The sequence below is a fragment of the Elephas maximus genome, chromosome 3 (assembly GCF_024166365.1).
Source record: "Elephas maximus indicus isolate mEleMax1 chromosome 3, mEleMax1 primary haplotype, whole genome shotgun sequence".
In the NCBI taxonomy this organism is placed as follows: domain Eukaryota; kingdom Metazoa; phylum Chordata; class Mammalia; order Proboscidea; family Elephantidae; genus Elephas; species Elephas maximus.
In genome coordinates this window covers 38,634,207-38,651,772 of record NC_064821.1, presented here as the reverse complement: position 1 = coordinate 38,651,772, position 17,566 = coordinate 38,634,207, and the positions used below count along the sequence as shown (strand labels likewise).

General features: G+C 55.9%; 2 protein-coding genes across 3 annotated transcripts in view; one reads left to right on the top strand and one right to left on the bottom strand.

Annotated features, from left to right (window-relative positions):
* The window catches only part of FKBP8 (FKBP prolyl isomerase 8), a 281,109-nt gene that overhangs the window by 109,770 nt on the left and 153,773 nt on the right, over nucleotides 1-17,566 (top strand). The gene's annotated exons all lie outside the window — the stretch shown is intronic.
* CRTC1 (CREB regulated transcription coactivator 1) overlaps nucleotides 1-17,566 on the bottom strand; it is a 66,701-nt gene that overhangs the window by 9,222 nt on the left and 39,913 nt on the right. Inside the window, exons 4-11 of one of the 2 annotated variants that reach the window (XM_049877471.1) lie at nucleotides 17,247-17,308; nucleotides 15,084-15,178; nucleotides 12,662-12,747; nucleotides 9,828-9,868; nucleotides 9,259-9,479; nucleotides 4,597-4,730; nucleotides 2,375-2,653; nucleotides 1,307-1,411 (exon numbers count right to left, since the gene is read on the bottom strand). In XM_049877471.1, coding sequence (XP_049733428.1) covers nucleotides 1,307-1,411; nucleotides 2,375-2,653; nucleotides 4,597-4,730; nucleotides 9,259-9,479; nucleotides 9,828-9,868; nucleotides 12,662-12,747; nucleotides 15,084-15,178; nucleotides 17,247-17,308 — 1,023 coding nt within the window. The remainder of the gene's footprint in view (nucleotides 1-1,306; nucleotides 1,412-2,374; nucleotides 2,654-4,596; nucleotides 4,731-9,258; nucleotides 9,480-9,827; nucleotides 9,869-12,661; nucleotides 12,748-15,083; nucleotides 15,179-17,246; nucleotides 17,309-17,566) is intronic. The other variant, XM_049877472.1, reaches the window with a different exon arrangement.

Here is a 17,566-nt window from a genome sequence, read left to right as displayed (position 1 = left end):
GACTCCAAGAGTGTGTAGATGCCAGACGACCCCCAACATCGGTGCTCATGGGGGGTCACTGCTACCTTTCCCCGCTCACGAAGCCAGGAGGCTGTATAGAACGGGCCCCAGCAGTGCCCCCCCACTGAACATTGATGGAGTAGGGGTCTCTGTGTGCCCTGGGAGAGCCCTGCCCTGCCCCTGAAACCCCTCCTGCATCAGGCAGAGCAACAAGGCCACCCAGCGTCCTGCTCAGGGCCTGGGCACTGCAGTGGCTTCTGGGATCTTCTCAGCTTCTAGGGTCAGCTGGGGGAGACCCATGGGCACAGGGCAGCAGGTTCTGGGGAGCCCCTTCTTCCGTGAGGGAAGGGTGTCTACTGAGGTCACAACCCTGACCAGAGGCCAAGCTGGAAGCTTCTCTGGGGCAATTGGGTCAGGGAACTCCTAGGAGACTGGGGCTGGGTCGGAAAGCCGGATCCATTTCGAGCTCACTTTCGGCGGGGGGGGAGGTGGGGAGAGGGGCGCCGGGCATGGCAGGAAACCCTGGAGTCTGCTAGATGTGGGGCAAAACCCCCCATCTCCCAGGGGCTGGGATGGCCTTGGTCTCCCTGCCTGTGAAATGGGGCAAGGACCCCTGAGACCCCAAGGCTGTGTGGGGACAGCTCAGCCTCTGGGCACGCATGATGATGACTCAGCCCCCAAACTCTGCCCCCAGCTCCATGAGGCTCAGTCACGGTGGAGGAGAGCTAAGGGGGCAGGAGGGGCCAGAGCCCTAGTCACCTCTGTTCCCCTAAAGTGGGGGGTCCTCTCTGCCTCTGGGAGCTCAGGGTTCGGTTGTGAGGGGGTGGGGGTGGGGTCTACGCTCAGAGCCACACGATGGGGTGCATTCTGGGAATTTATGACCACGAAGCTTCAAGGGGTATCCCTGGGTCCTTGAGTAAAGGGCCTAGGCAAGGCCGACACAAGGCTTGGCCATCACTATGTTAAACCCTTGCCCCTGATGGTGCTCCACAGGGACCTCAGAGGTGCAGGCACCTTCAGGGAGGGCTGCTTAGCACCAGAAGCAGCGCCTTTTTCTCCATCGTCCAGGCGGCCATCCCGCAGTCCTCACCTGGCACCCCGTTGCCACCCAGTCCACCCTCTAGTCCTATACCCCCCTGCTCCTACCACCCACCTGGCACCACATCAGTAACACCCCAGCCCTGCCCAGCCCCAGCCGACAGATGTGGACGAGAAGGGATGGGGTACAGCGAGGGCACAGACAGGACACATGGGCAGCACAAGGGCAGGTAGACAGGTGGAAGAATGGGGGTGGCGGTATCCTCACCTGTGGGGAGCTCCCGGGGGAGAAGCCTTGGTTGGAGACGGGCGAGGTGGGGGACTGGTTGGCTGGGGAGCCGGCGCTCGTGCGGTACTGCTGCAGGGACGGCACCTGCAGGACAGGGGGTCAGCACGGAGACCCACCCAGCCAGGGGAACACAGGGCACAGCCACCCGCAGGCCAGGCCTCCTGGGAGTGCCCTTTCCCCACTGAACCACTCAGCTCCTCCTGGGTACCAAGGGGTGGCCCGTGTCAAAGCAGGAGGGGTCTGTCTCTCCTGGGGGTGTCAGGCAGTGGTCACCTGCTTTCTGAGCCCACCCAGACCCCACGTCTGTCTGGGCATCTCCCTTCTCTAATGTGAGGCATCCAGCCAAAGGCCTCAGAGGACTGGGGCGTGAGGCAGCCTGGCTCCAGAATCCCCTTTCCACACTTGCTCTTCCCCCAAAGGGCAGGCTTGGGCACCTCCTGGTGGCGGTCCTGGGCGGGGGGGCCTCTGAAGGTCTCAGTCTGGTGGCGAGTGCAGGACTCACTGCACTCCAGACATTGCTCCTCTGGATCTGGCCACATGTAGCCGTGCCTCCCACCCCTGAGGAACCAGGCTGACTGACTGGGCAGTCCAGAGGATGTGAGAGCTGAGGGGCAAACCGAGCCCTGGTGACCTTGAGCCCCACAGAGCTGTCCTTGGCCAACCCCCTTGCATCCTTCTAGGTTCCCCCTTTTTTAGAAATCTATTCCCCAGACCCTAGGAGCTCTGAGAACACCCCACCTCCACAGAAGCCGGACTCAGGGAGCGAGGGGTCGCAGGAGGGGCACAAGTAGGTGTCTGGCAGCCCAACACGGGACAGCCAATGGCCTCTCCTCATGCCTCAATTTTCCCATCTATGCACTGGGGTCACAGCCTTGGCTGAGGGTCCTGACCAACCCTCTGCCCATAGTCCCTACAGCCTGTCCTTCTGATCCCCAAGCCCCTCATCTGCCCCCCTGTGCTCCCCCACCTGCCCTCTGGGCCCCCAGCCCACCCCTGCCCTCTGGGCCCCCTCCCCAAGTCTGTGGCCCAGCCATCCTCCTGGCTCACCGATGTGACGTCGATCCCCAGGGGTGGCTGACCAGGGCTGTCAGCAGGGGACGGGGGCAGTGAGGACGACAGGGTGACTGGGAGCGGGGGCAGCTGTGGGCCACGCGGCAGGCTGGCACTGGGCATCAGAGGACCGCCTGGAGGCGGGGGTGGCTGCTGCTGCGAGGTGGGTGGCGGCGGTGGCGGGGGCTGGGGCTGTGGTGGTGGTGGGGCACCCGCCTGTGTGAAGAAGGCGTAGGGCAGCTGCTGCTCCAGGGACAGGGCATCCATGGTCACGGCCTGGGGGAAAGGATGGACACTGTCATGGAGACACTGGCTGTCGTGGCCCACTCTCCCAGCTAGCTCGCAACCATGCAATGGTGAACAGCTGGAGAAACTGAGGCCCAGAGGGTCAAGCCAGAGCTGGCCACATCCACACTCAGCACACTGGCGGCTCATGCCTTCCTGGCCTCCCTGCCCATTGATGTCCTTGCTGTGGCCACACTCAGTAGCTCAGTTCCTCTGGACCCTGGAGGCCCGCCACACCCCCAAGCCTTGTCCACTCTGGGAGCTGGCCAGGGTGTGGTGACAGAGCATGGTCACTCGGTGATGGCTGGCTTGGCATTTTTGTGTTTGGAAAGAGGAAAACATGGAAAGGACTTTGGAAAAGGACAGAGATAATGGTGACATGGCATGAGAAATGTATGTCCCTGAGTTGTAAATGTGGCACCTGTGTTTGCAGATGTTCTGGTATGCATGTTTTTACCACAATAAAAAAAAAGGAGAGAGATAGAAAAAACACAAAAGCCAACTGAGGTGAGACCTCAGGGCTGGGTCAGTCTGTGTGGAATCTAGACTCAAGTATGGAAGTTGCTGGTCTCTGGGCGGGCAGGGCCCTGACCCCTGACTACAGGGCCTACAACCCAAAGCAGTGGGTAGTTTGTGAACAAGGGGCTTCCAGAAAGGCAGGCAGGCTGAGGGACACGAGGAGGAGGACCAGGAGGATTGGCCAAGGCGATTTGCTCATGGACAGCCTGTGACACAGCCCTAGGGCTGCCCAGGCTGCCATCCACAGCCAGACCTGACCATCCACTGCACAGGATATGGGTCAGCCAGGAGACAGACCAGGCAGGTGCAGGAGGAATCACGGGTAATTCTATTGTGGGTGCTATGTTAAAAAAAAAAAAAAAAAGCCCTAATCTGTTAAAAAAAAAAAAAAAAAACAGCTGCTATCTGAGCAGATGCCGACTTGTGGCAATGCCATGTGTATCAGAGTAAAACTGTGTTCCATATGGTTTTCAATGGCTGATTTTTGGAAGCAAATCACCAGGCCTTTCCTCCAAGGTGCGTCTGGGTGGTCTCGAACCGCCAACCTTTGGTTCACCATTTGACCACCCAGTAGATGGCATAAACTAGGGTGACCCTCCAGCTTCTGTGATTTCCTTCTTCTCTCCCTCCCCATGTGTGTAGCATCATAGGACTTTAGTCTCTTGGGAGTCAGTGGAATCCCCTAATCCAGGAGTCCTCACTAGAGGCAATCCTGCCCCCAAAGGACATTCAGCCACGTCTAGAGACATTTTTGTCTGTCACGGTTGAGGCACCTCCGGGTAGACTCGAGCCACCAGCCTTTCAGTGACCAGCTAAACACATTAACCAACTGTACCACCCAGGGGCTCCCTCTTACGGTTATAAAAAAAAAACCCAAAACCTATTGCCATCGAGTCGGACGGTGCAGTATCCTGAGTGCAGACAAGCCTAGATGGTCGTCATTATGACCCTTCCTCTTTTTTCTCTTCTTCAGGGTCAAGTTGAAACCCTCATACTCAAATGTTTATAGAGGATTTTCCTTTTTACGATTTGCTATATTTGCTTCCTCTACTTTTTTAGTTCCCTTTTTTTTTTTTTTTTTTACCGTTAGGAAGTAAACATGGTAAACTGCAAAAAGGAAAACCCTCTAAACATTTGAGTATGGGGGCTTCAACTCGACCCTGAAGAAGAGAAAGAAGAGGAAGGGGCATAATGACGACACTCCAGGCCTGTCTGCACTCAGGGTCCTGCCCCAGCCCACATGGAGACGGTTAACACTGAGGGTCTGCCCATCCTGGGCACTGGTGCTCCCATTGCTGGTCTCTGTCCCCCACGCATTTGACAACTTTGATGGTAACGAGGAAAAGCGTCAAGGGGCTGTGGGATTCTGCAGGCCCCCTTGGCTCCCCCTGAACCCCAGTCCCCCGGCCCCGCACCTGAGTGATGGGTGACAGTGGGGATAAGGTGGGTGGCACCTGCTGGGCCTGTTGCCGTCTGGTATCCGTGCTCAGGGACAGGGGGCTGACGCCTGGCTGGCGGTGCTGCGGTGAGGAGACTGGTGTGGTCATTCCTGAAAGGGAGAGGGGAAGGTGGGACCTTGACCTTGGGGACCCCATCTCCCCATGCTGATAAATGTTCCCCAACCGGACCTGCTCATCATCTGGTCCTCCCCACTGGCCCATCCCACTGCCAGCTCCAGGAGGGGTGTGTCATGTAGGCCTGGCCAATCAGAGCTTCCCTGCCTCTGGGCTGCATAGTGGCCCAAGATGGACATGTGACCAGATTGGTCCAATGACTGCCTGCTCTGGGACTTTTGATGGAACTCCAGGAAGAGCAGTCTGGAGCTCTGGATGGGTGGAGGGCATCTTTGTGGCCATAGAGGAAGAGCCTGCCAGAGAACTGGGAGCCAGGAGGTGGTGAGAACAGCCCCAAGTCCAGCCACTCTGGGTACTTCCTGGTTTGGGGAGACAAGAAAGTCCCTCTTTTGCTTGAATCTCTGTGGATTCTGGTTAGCTGCAAGTGGGTCAGTCCTGCCTAACACCATGGGTCCCCTCATCGTTTGCACCCTTCCTCGATGAATGTGTCTGCTCCCGTCACCTCTCACCCACACCTACCCCTCAACCCTCCTGTGCACCCCATGGCTAGGGTGCAGCCCCTGCCCCTCAAGCTAGAAACCTCAAGCTCTCTTCTCCTCCTGCTCTCCCTGCCCGGGACCCAATGCGTTCATCCCTGCTGTGGCCTGCCCTCCGCTCCCGTCCCCACCATGCCCCCACACTGCCTTTACCCCAGGCAGCCAGGTCCCCTGGACATGTCTGTGGAAGGACCTGTGGGTGATCCCGGGGTATTAGGGCCCGTGCCCTGGGAACCATGGGTGCACCGAGGGCCTTCCCCACCTGCCCCTACGTGGTTTTCCAGCCCAGGAGATGGAGATGATGACAGCCACCTTTCCGGGGTCACATCAGATCCTAGTGAGGTCATGAGCAAGTTCTGAGGGAGTCTGGCCCACATTCAAGGCTGGTGAAGCTGCCTGAGTCACCCAGAGAGTTCCAGAACCATACAGTGGAGGGCATCAGAATCAACCTTGGCCCACAAAGGGATTGTCCGGGCAGGGCCAAGCTTGCTCCACCCACGACCTGCATGATGCTTTCAGGGAGCACAGAGCCACCCTCTCTACATCTCTCTCTCTCCCTTCCTCCCTTTCTGTCACTCTCTTCTCTGTCTCTCTCCTTTATCTCTGTATCTCTCATCTTCTCCGTCTTTCTGCTTGTTTCTATCCCTCTCGTTCTCTCTGTCTCTGACGTTCTTTCTCCCTCCCTTTCGCTCTCTCCCTCCCTCCCTCTCTGCCTCCAGCCTCCCCACTTCGGCCCAGGGCAGCTGCTTCCAGGCCAGGGCCATGTCAAAGAGCAGGTGAGCTCAGTCATGCCTGCACTTCCCCTCCGACACCCTGGTGGCTCTGCAAGGCCCAGCTGAGCAGGGGGGACTGGCGCCTTCTTTGGCTGCTGAAGCTGAGCCCTGAAGGCTGGTTTGTGCACGGACACCGGGCACCAGAATCGGGCACAGACACAGCAATGCTGGAGGCTTCTACAGAGGCCTGAGTTGGAGAGCTTGGAGCCGCCCCTGGAGCACTGAACAAGGAGTTGGCCAGACCCGGAGAGATGGGCCCGATGTCGCTCCCATGTATTCTCTGAGCTCCCATGCCCCGTGGGTCCAGAAGCCAAGTGACATCGATGCTCAGGTCAGATATGGGTTTTGGGACCCAGCAAGTGGCAGAGCCGGTGCATGGGAGCTCAGGGAGGGCAAACCTGAATGCAGAGACGAGTTAGGGGCCAGTGTCAGGGACCAGATGTAGATAACGGGCGAGTGGGGCTTGCAGCTAAAGAGATTTCCAGCCCTGTCTCAGGTGCAGGACTGTGGGCCCACTGCTGCTGGACCTTCCAATTCTCTAAAAGGGTCCAAAGATCCAGCTGTCTACATGCCCATCCCCGACTCTGACATCAGTTCAGATGGTATTACATATACCTGTGCATGCGCACACATGCAGACTCAGACACACACCTTTACAATGCACTCACACATACTCAACACGTGCAAAATGACACATGCATACACATACACACACCCACACAAACATGTATACACGCTCCCACACACACACTTATAGATGTGCACACACCCTCACAGATGGAAACACACATGCACGTTCACTCACACACACATGCTCTCACACCTGTGCACATTCTCTCTCACACACCACACACACCACACACCCACACTCACACCCACACACACCCACACACACACACCCACACACACACACAGAGTGAGCTGGATTCAGCCCTCATACTGCCCGTTGGTAACACCTGCCCTGAATGCAGGGAGGTTTTGTCTTTGCTCCTGGCCTCGCACCCACCAGAGACCAGCAGGCCAGGAGGGCAGGTGGGTAGACAGGTGTTGTCTCGCTTTGAATTCCTGTTGGCAGCCTGGCACACCTTTGGAAAAAGGGACTGGAACCAGCTGGAGGGCTGCCCTGAAGCACACACGCTATCATGGGGGACCCAGCATCCTTGCTACCCTGTATGCACAGCACATGGGCCAGGAGGTGCTTTCAGCAGGGCTCACTGCCTTAGGGGCTCAGGGCTCCTTTCCCTCACAAGGCCATGTCCTGACTGGCTGGAGGCTGGGGAGCTGAGCCCATGGGGGTCAGCAGCTCCAGCCTGATTTAAAACACACAGAAGGCAATGCCCCTGCCCAACAGCTGCCAAAGCCACTGGTCCCCAAACGGCCACACGTGTGGGGCACTCCAATCCAAGCTCCGGCCCCATGTGTGTTCCTGCGTCCATGGCTCTCACATGTGCCATGTTTGCTGAGCTTGTTTAGGCTCGGTTCTGCAGAGATGTTTAGGTCAGTTCCTGGGAGGGTGGGCGCTGGGGGGCTCCTGAGGGCCCTGGGGGTAGCGGTGTGGAGGCCACGAGACAGCGCCTCTTGTTTGCTGCCGTCAAGTTGTCTCCAACTCACAGCAACCCCACGTAAAACAGAACAAAACGGTGCCTGGTCCTGGACCTCTTCACATTCATTGGTATGCTTGAGTCTTGTGTGTGTTGTTGGAGCCACTGTGTATTTTGAATGCCTTCCAACCTAGGAGGCTCTTCTTGTAGCACTATATGGGACAGTGTTCTGTTGTGATTCATAAAGTTTTCATTGGCTGATTTTCGGAAGTAGATCGCCAGGTCTTTTTTCTTAGTCTGTCTTAGTCTGGAAGGTCCACTGAAACCAGTTCAGCATCACAACACTCACCAAAGGTCTCCCTCACCCTCGCTGGCCCTCTACTTCACCAAGCATGATGTCCTGCTCCAGTGATTGCTCCCTCCTGATAATGTGCCCAAAGCAAGCGAGTCTGTTGTGATCCGCAAGGTTTTCATTGGTTGCTTTTCAGAAGCAGATGACCAGGCCTTTCTTCTTAGTCTGTCTTAGTCTGGAAGCTCTGCTGAAACGTGCCCACCATGGGTGACCTTGCTGCTATCTGAAGCTCTGGTGGCACAGGTTCCAGCATCACAACAAGAAGCCACTACGGACTGACAGGTGGTAGTGTCCACCACTGGTAATGAGGAAATGGGCAGGTGTTCGTTTATTCTGAGGCTCCATGGGTAGGGCTCTCTGTCTTCTCTCATGGCCATGTCCCCAGCGCTGGCCCTGGGTCCTCATGTCACACGAAGAGTCCACCACCGCCCAGGTCTCTCCCTGGAGCTTCATCTGGCCCATCCCCACCTCCTCCTGGAAGCACCGCCCAGGACACAGCCTCACATGTTTCATAATAAACACTGCCCAGGGGCCACAGCAGGGAGTTTGTGAAAAGGTGGCTGTTCTGGTGCAGGTGGAGATGACAAAACTAAGGAGTCAACTGCCTCAAAGACAGAGGTCAGAGGGCATAGGCTGGAGGCCGAGGGGCGGCATCTAGGTGAGGCAGGAGGGGGCGGGAGTGAGTCCTGCAGGGTGGAAGGGGCAGCACATGCAAAGCCCTGGAACGGTCTAGTGGAGAGGGCTGAGTTCAGAGATGGATGCTGGGCTGTGGCCAGGCCCTGGTGTCTACTCAGGGGAAGCCAGGGGACCATGCAGGGGTCCTGAGCTGAGGGGGCACAGGAGTTGCACACCCTTCTGGGCAGAAATAAGACTGGGACCTGAGGGTGCTGTGCAGGGCTGAGGGTCCAACTTGGGCCGACAGAGAATATAGAAGGCAAAGAGGACACTGGGTGAAAATCCTTGAGGATTCCCTGTTTAAAACATTTGGGTTTACCCAGCCTCCCTCTGAAGCCCCCACCTCAAGCACCCCTAGAGCCCATCCAACGCCTGAGATTACCCCAAGAGCCCAAGAGCACAGGCTCCTTCTCAGGATGTTCCTTCTGTTTTGGGACGCCCCCTTCAGGTCAGCCTGGCCACTCTAAGCCCCCCTGGAGGGGTTTCCTCTCCCTGGGTTCTGCAGGCCCCTGGCACTTGGACGTGGCTCCCATAGCTACCACTCACACAGGTGCCTTCCTCGCCTGGGGCCTAGCTCATCATGGAGGAGCTCTTAGCCCCATACTGTGACGCACACCCAGGCTTACCTTGAGGGGCACCACCAAGGCCCAGGTGCGTCAGGTTGGCCGTGAGGTTGCCGGTGCTGCTGGAGCTGCTCAGGGCGGGGAAAGGGGGCTCCTCAGGGTCCAGTGGGGTGGGCAGCGGTGAGGGAAAGTGGATGTTGGTCAGGTCAGGCAGCGAGCCCCCTGTGTTGTGGGTGGCAGGGATCAGGGCAGTCGTGGCTTCCTGGTCAGTGGACGGGAAGATGCTAGAGGTAAAGACAGAGAAAGGCCGGTGAACACTTGGGGAAAAGAGGGGTGGCTGCCATTCTTCCCCAGGGGCTGTGGAGGGAAGGAGGCAGCCCTTCAAACTGGACCTCAGAAAGCCTCAAGTGAGTCTGATTCTGAGATGGGACAGGGCAGGCAACCACCCCAGGGGTAGGGTGTGTTGGGGGCCAAGGAGGGAGGCTGCCATCCCGGGCAGCCCAGTGAGGGGCTCTCTGGGTGGTCGCCAGCAGCTCTGCGTTCCTCCTGTTGGGATTTGCAGCCTCCCACATGGTTGGAAAGTTCTGGGTCCCCCGAGCAGACCCGGGGGGCTGTGGATATAGGAGACTCACTTGATTCCAGGAACCTCACAGGACTTTGGCCTAGACCCCGTCTGAAAGAGAAGACAGCACAGGCTGAGATGGCACTAAGTGGAGGTGGGCAGCCTCCTTGTGCGCACTGTGCTTCCTCACAGCATGGTCACTTCCCGCAGAGCCCAGGGATGGTGAGCGGCACTGAGCTTCTCCGATGTCAGAGTCCCGAAGACGAAGAATGCCAGCTCCTAGGGTTGAGGGGCCTACTCGACACAGCAGGGGATCTCCCCGCATGGCTCCCTCCCCACTCCAGCCCTGCATGTGTCCATCTGCCTGGCACTCATAGAGGCCATGGCAGTCTCTGGGGAGGGGGTCAGGCCCCAAGTCCACACACAGAACAACACAGGGTTCAGTGAGTCCTAGCAGTTTAGAGCATGATGTCTGCCCTGCAAGGAGTCCCTGGGTGTTAGAAGCAGTTAAACACTGAACTAAGAGTCGAAAAGTTGGTAGTTAGAACCACCCTGACATGCCTCAGAAGAAAGGCCTGGCGATCTGCTTCTGAAAGGTTACAGCCTTGAAAACCCTATGGAGCAGTTCTACTCTGTACACACGGGGTTGCAATGAATCAGCATCAACTCAATGACAACTAATAACAATATTAACAAAGCCCACCCTGTACTCCCCTGCCTTCCTGTGGTACCCCAGAAGTGTGACTCCTACCTGGGACCCCTAGTCACTCACCAAAATTGCCATCAGGACCCCACAGGGGCTGTGCTACCCTTAGTGGGTGGTTCCGTTTAATGGCCTGGTTGGGGACACTGTCAAAACACAGGGTCTGTGGGGGGAGACCCACGGCCCACGACCACACGCAGTTGGGAAAGTGGCTTCTCAGGACAATGGGAGCCTACCCACTCCAGCCTGTGTCTCAGGCCAAGCAGCCCCCTCCCTTTCAGCAGTGGAGGCCATGGGGCTTTGAGCTCAGAGCCACATGGAGAGCATTTCCTCCCCACTTCTGAGTTCTGTACTCAGACAGAGGACACGACAACTTATCACAATAAAGCATCCCTGGGCTCCTTGGGCAGTGGGGCCCCAGCCTGGGGAGCAGGGCGCCCTCCCCAGCCTGTGCTCCTGGTTGCCCTGTGGGCTCACCCCAGGGAAGGGCCTCGTGGGTTGCTCCTCTGGCAGCTGGAGACACTAATAGGTTAAAGAAGGTTGAAGGGACTCTAAGAAGGTTGAAGGGGCCCTGGGAGGGTTGAAAGGGCCCAAAAGGGTTAAAGAGACCCTAGGAAGGTAAACAGGGCCCCAGACGGTTGAAGGGACCCTGGGAGGGTTAATGGGGCCCCGGGAGGGTTGAAAGGGCCCAGGGAGTCCTGAAAGGACCACAGGAGAGTTAATGGGGCTCTGGAAGGGTTGAAGAGGCCCCAAGAGGGTTGAAGGAACCAGGAGGATTGAAGGGGCCCTGAAAGGGTTAACAGAACCCCGAGGGAGTTGAAGGGACCCTGAGAGGATTGAAGGGGCCCTAGGAGCGTTAAAGGGATCCTGGGAGGGTTAATAGAACTCTAAGAGAGTTGAAGGGGCCCCAGGAGGGTTGAAGCAACCCTGAGAGGTTCCTGAAAAACCCAGAAGGGTTAATGGAACCCCAGGAGGGCAGAAAGGGCCCCAGGAAGGTTGAAGGAAGGCGGGGAAAGTGTAGCTCCAGCCAGGGAATCCTTACTCCTGTTCAAGGACAAAAGACAGAGCCCTCTTCCGGCTGAGACAAGACAGGACAGAATCCCGTCTGCTCTTGAGGTCCCCGGCAGTGCCCCGTGTTCCCCCTCCATCCGCCGCCCCAGGCCCCAAGCAGACAGTGCCAGCTGATGTGTTCTTTAGGGATTATCTGAGAAAAAGGGTACCTGCTGCCAGGGGCTGGGCCCGCCCATCAACACCCCACACGGGGGCCTCGCCCAGCCACCGCCGTTGGGGAGCCCATGGGGTGGCATGAGACCAGTGGGCCCAGCGCTGCGGAGGATGCTAAGGGACGAGTCTGTGCTTGGCAGCGGGGGCCTCCTAATGCCCTAAGTCAACACTCGCTTTATTACGGGATTTCCACAAAGCCCACTCACAATGGGTCTCTAAAGAGCATGTCAAAAGAATCCCACAGATGCTACATATATGAACGGATTTCTAAACAGATTAAAAACTCGCCCATGCCCGCCCCACTCCCAGCAAATCAGACTGGGCTTATTTAGGATGTCATTGCAAACTCGTAGTTTAAGGGGTGGTAAGAGCTTTGCCACGGTGCTGGGCCTGCCCTCCTTCCAGTCTCATTATGTCAGGGTATCCTCCCATCCTGGAGTCCTCGGGTGGTGCAAATCTTGAACATGCTCAGCTGCTAACCCAAAAGTTGGAGGTTTGAGTCCACCTAGAGGCTCCTCGGAAGAAAGGCCTGGCAATCTGCTTCCTAAAAATCAGCCAGTGAAAACCCTATGGAGGACAGCTCTACTCTGACATACATGGGTCCCTATGAGTCTGCGTTGACTTGATGGCAACTGGGTCACCCTTGTGTCATTAAGTTCGAAACCCGTCTGCTTCATTTAGCAAACATCCAACCTTTCAGAAGCAGACTGCCAGGTTTTTCCTCCGAGGCACCTCTGGGTGGACTCAAACTGCCAACCTTTTCGGTTAGCAGCCGATCATGTTCACCATGTCCACCATGTCTACCACTCAGGGACTCTGACAGGCCTGCAGGTCTTGTTAAATAAATGTGGGTGTGGTCAAAATCCGAGTGACAGTCACACTTCAGGGACTCTGAAGCCCCTCCTCAAGTGCTATTTCAGGGATCCTTGACTCAAAAACACAAGAAAACCTGCTGACAAAAGCTCTGAGGCTCTTACCTTCTTAGTGTCCCATGCTTGCTTTGAAAGGTTTTTGTCCGCCTCAGACGAGGTCTCTTCCATTCCCGGGACCGTTAATAGTAAAACTGGGGCAAAGGGGAAGAAGAGAAAGGGTATCAGAAAAGAAATCTCTTCCCAGCGCAATGGGGGCACCGGTGGGCCCTCCTCCAACACACGGATCTGCCATGCTGTCACCATAGTGTCTGCAAACTGATCTAAAGCTCCAAACAAGGGTTTCGTAAAATTAAAAATAATTTCAAGTAAGTCAGAGGTCCTGTGTCTAAAACAGAAATGAAAATTAAAACCCTCAGGCCTGAGGCCTGCATCTATTCTGTCCCTTGGAACAGACATGGCCCAGGCACCTCCTGCCTTCCCCCTTACCTCCTGGGCCCCTCAGCACCAAGCACAGGGGCCTGGTCCATGCCACCCAGTCAGCCAAGGTTGGGTTGATCAAGCCATGGTTGCGGCAACCCCTTGGATCAGCCAAGAGGCCAGCCCGGCCCCAGAAGAGGAGGGACAGAGATGAAGGGGAGAGAGGTTCAGGCACTGGATGGGACTCATTCAAGGTCCTGGCCCTGGCAGGTCCCTCTTTTCCTCAGACCTTTCAATTACAGTGAGATTAAAACATTCCCTCCTTCTGTTCATGCAGCTGGAGGCTCAGTTTCTTCCCTGTGACCGTGTCTCAACAAACTCAGGCAAGTAGGAAAGTCCTCCTCCTGACACCCAGAGTGGGGGCAGCGGGGCCACCTGACCCCATCTCTGCCTGTGCCCCCCTAGGCCCATCAGACTTGCTCCCTTGCACGGTCACACCATCCACCCTCCCAAGCCCTGCATTCCTGGGGGACCTGCCAGGAGAACACAGGCTCAGAATGGCCCATGACATTGGAACAGAGAGGAACTTGGGTGGGTTGGGGCCTCACTTGTCGTGGGAATGCTCCTCCTGCACTTTCGCCCCTGGTTGGCTGGTGGTCCCAGGGAAGAAGAAGCAGATAAAGCCCCCAGGGATGAGGATTTCTGCCCATGGTCCTTCCATCAGCAAACTCTCCAGGGACATTTACATGCCCACAGTGAAATGCTCCAAAGCCGACACACTCTGAGCTGGAGCTGTACAGAATCCTCTGGGGCCTGCATCTTGGGGCGGACCATACCACGTGGGGTCGGCTGGGGCTGGCCTCATAGTGTCTGCCCTCCTTGCTCTGGGGGACTTTGTCCTAGTTTTTATCCTTGCTCTGGGGGACTCTGCCCTCGTTTTTAGGATGGCATCTACACTCCTTGAAGTCCCCAAGGACACTGCATCCATTTCCAGCTCCAGGGGGCCAGGCCAAAGGCCTGGGCAATGGGCACAGACCCACCCCAGCTACGCCAAGAAAACGCTCTGGGGAAGAGATGGCTTATCTCCCACCTGCTGTAACCCTGGAAGGACCAGCCCAAGGGCTGTGGGCAAGGAGGGATCTAAGGGTAGAGCCATCCCAGAAGAAGGAGGGCCAAGGAATAGGCACAAGCCACAACAGTACAGTGTTAGCCCCTGGCTCAAACCATGCCTGAAGCTGTCAGGCTAGCCCTGGATTTACTTTGTCATGAACCAATAAATACCTCTGTTGTTTGGGCTGCTGTTCCCTACATCTAAAAAGAATCTAAATGTGTATCATGTGCACATGCTAAGAATTCAAGAACAAAGGCCTCTATGTGTTTGCAGGAACTGATTTCTCTGCCTAGAAAATTCCTATGCATCCTTCAAAACCCAAAACTCAAATAGCACCATCTCTCTGAAAGTGCCCCATCCCCACCAAACAAATAACCCTCTCCTTGTTCCCCAGGACACTCTGAGTCTTCGCTGGTAGCTCCATCCACCTACAAGCTTGCAAGCTCCTGGACACAGGGGCCACATACTGGGTTTGCCAGACCTGAGCACTGAACTCACACATGCTGCATACCTCTTTTTTTTTAAACTTTCATCATGCTTTAAGTGAAAGTTTACAAATTCAGTCAGTCTCTCATACAAAAATTTATATATACCTAGTCGCTCTCCATTTAATGAGACAGCACGCTCCTTCTCTCCACCCTCTATTTCCGTGTCCATTCAGTCAACTTCTGTCCCCCTCTGCCTTCTCATCTTCCCTCTAGAGAGGAGCTGCCCACATAGTCTCATGTGTCTCCTTGATCCAAGAAGCTCACTCCTCACCAATAACATTTGCTATCTTATAGGCCAGTCTAATCCCTGTCTGAAGAGTTGGCTTTAGGAATGGTTCCTCTCTTGGGCTAACAGAAGGTCTGGGGACCATGACCTCCAAGGTCCTTCTAGTCTCAGTCAGACCATTAGGTCTGGTCTTTTTAGGAGAATTTGAGGTCTGCATCCCACTGCTCTCCCGCTCCCTCAGGGGTTCTCTGTTGTGTTCCCCGTCAGGGCAGTCATCATGCATACCTCTTTTCTGATGTGCATCCTGGGACCCACCCGAGAAGGAGTCTGGTGGGGTAGGCGTCATTGTGCTCTGGTGCAGGGCGGAGTCAGAATTGGTCCTGGGGGGAGAAAGAAACGGTGACCCCTACCCCCACCTGCTGGGGACATGCCCATCCAAAACCAAAACCAAATCCACTGCCATCGAGTCAATTCCGACTCATAGCAACCCTATAGGACAGAGCAGAGCTGCCCCATAGAGTTTCCAAGGAGCGCCTGGAGGATTTGAACTGCCAACCTCTTAGTTAACAATTGTAGTATTTAACCACTACGCCATGAGGGTTTCCACAGGCCCATCAGAAACTGTTAAACCATGGGATGCTGCGCACATTGTGAGTCACTGTTGTACTGCACCCACGAGAGAAACCCTCTGTTCTCTACAGAGCCACAAGGTGACCATGTTCCCTCTGCAAAGCTATCGATGTCCCTCGGTCTCCTCTTTGGTTTCTCCATTGCAGCCACAGGATGCTGCATTCCCACTGGGACCCCCACCCCGACCCAAAGAGGAGTCCCGACACTCCCTTGAAAGCCCAGCCTCAGGGATCCAAGCCCCCCTACCTGTCACTGGGGGCTCTTCCTGGCGACTCCGCCCTTCAAAACGCTCAGATAACAAACCAGGTATGATAGGTAAGGAGGAAGTCAGTGACATGGGGCTGGGGGAAGACGCCAGAATGAATGTAGTCCCTTGGGGTCCTCAAGGTAGGGGAGTCAGCCTGGGGGGCTCTCGCTGTTGGAAGCCTGGGAAAGGCTCAGCCCCCTACCCTGGGGACCCAATTTCTGGGAACGGATTACGAGTATAGACACTAGGAGAGGACCACCTTCTGACTGCAGGTCCCTTGTCGATGGATCCCAGGAGAGGCCCTCGGCTGCCCAGTAAAATGGGAGTGTCCCACAGGGAGCTGGGCCACCTGAGCAAAGGGCTGGACAGGTTGCATAGCTGGCAACTTGGGGAGAATAAGAGTCACATGTACTCAGGGCAGGGGGACGTTACAGTCACAGCACATCATGGTGTAGAGGACACGGTCCAAGGGGACAGTTTACAAGGATAGTACTGATGGCTCCTGACCATGGGCTGGACTGGCAGTGAGAGGCCAGGTCAGGCCCCGGCCCACCACCAGCTCTGTGTCCTTGAGCAAATGTCCTGACCTCTCTGGGCCCAGCTTCCCTACATCTAAGCCAGGGATGAAAACGGCAACTACTGCATAAGGCTCCTGCGCATTTTCTCGGTTACCGTGTGTGACAGTCGGAGCCAGGCCTGGCACATAAATGCTTGGTAGGTAAGAAGATACAGCTGTCATCAAGTTGCCCCTGGCTCATGGCGACCCCGTATGTGTGACAGTAGAACTGTGCTCTAAAAGGTTTTCCAATGGCTGATTTTTTCAAGTAGGTCACCAGCCCTTTCTTCTGAGGTGCCTCTGGATAGACTCAAACCTCTAACCTTTCAGTTAATAGCTAAGTGCTTAACTGTACCACCCAGGGTCTCCATTTGGTAGCTATTTGCCTATATTATCTTGTTTTATTTTAGACCTTTCTAGATGGTGGTACCACAGGCAATTATTTTTTCTCTTTTGGGTCTATTTATGTATTTTCCCAATTCTCTATAATAAAAGTAGATGGCTTCTATGACTGCATTTTTGATGACTAAAAACACACAGTCCCTGGGTGCCGCAAACGGTTAAGTCCTGAACTACTAGCTGAAACGTTGGTGCTTCGAACCCACCCACAGACATCTTGGAAGTAAGGCCTGGCAATCTGCTTTTAAAAGGTTACAGCCGTGAAAACCCTATGGAGCAGTTCTACCCTGCACACATGAGGTTCCAATGAGTCGAAATCGACTTCAAGGCAACTAATAACGATGACAAGAGCAGGTGCTCAGAATATAGCAATGAATGAAAAAAATCAAGTGACAGAATTGAACATACACTATCATTCCAATTAAGTTTTTTTTAAAAAAGAAAAGTCACAAAGAGAGGAGAAAAAGCCCTGAAAAGCACCAAAACCATGAACTCCGTGTCAGGGACAGAGCTGATCTCCAGAAGCTTCTGGCTGCTTCCATGTTCATTTTCTTAGCCTGCGGGAATGGAAGCGTGGTTGTCTCGGGTGGAGGGTTTGCGATGCCTGGGCACTCACCTTCTCCAGCTGCTGTCTGCCGGTGGCGAGAGGTACACGGTGCCATAGGGGCAGCTGTCCACGTGGGCTGAGTTAAGGAACGGCTCTGTGGCTCGGCCCCCAGCCCTGCTGCAGCCCACCTGGAGCAAGTGCACGGGGGCAGGCGTTGGCCTCAGGCTCTGGTTGGGAAGGCAGCAGGCTGGGTGTCTGCAGCACTTCTTGCAGCTGTGCCTGCCTGGCCTCGTGTAGTTCCCCCGAAGCCCTAAGAGGGACAGCTGGGACCCTAGCACTCGGCACTGCCTCCTGCCTCGACCATGGGCCTGAGCTAAGCCGACCTCTGG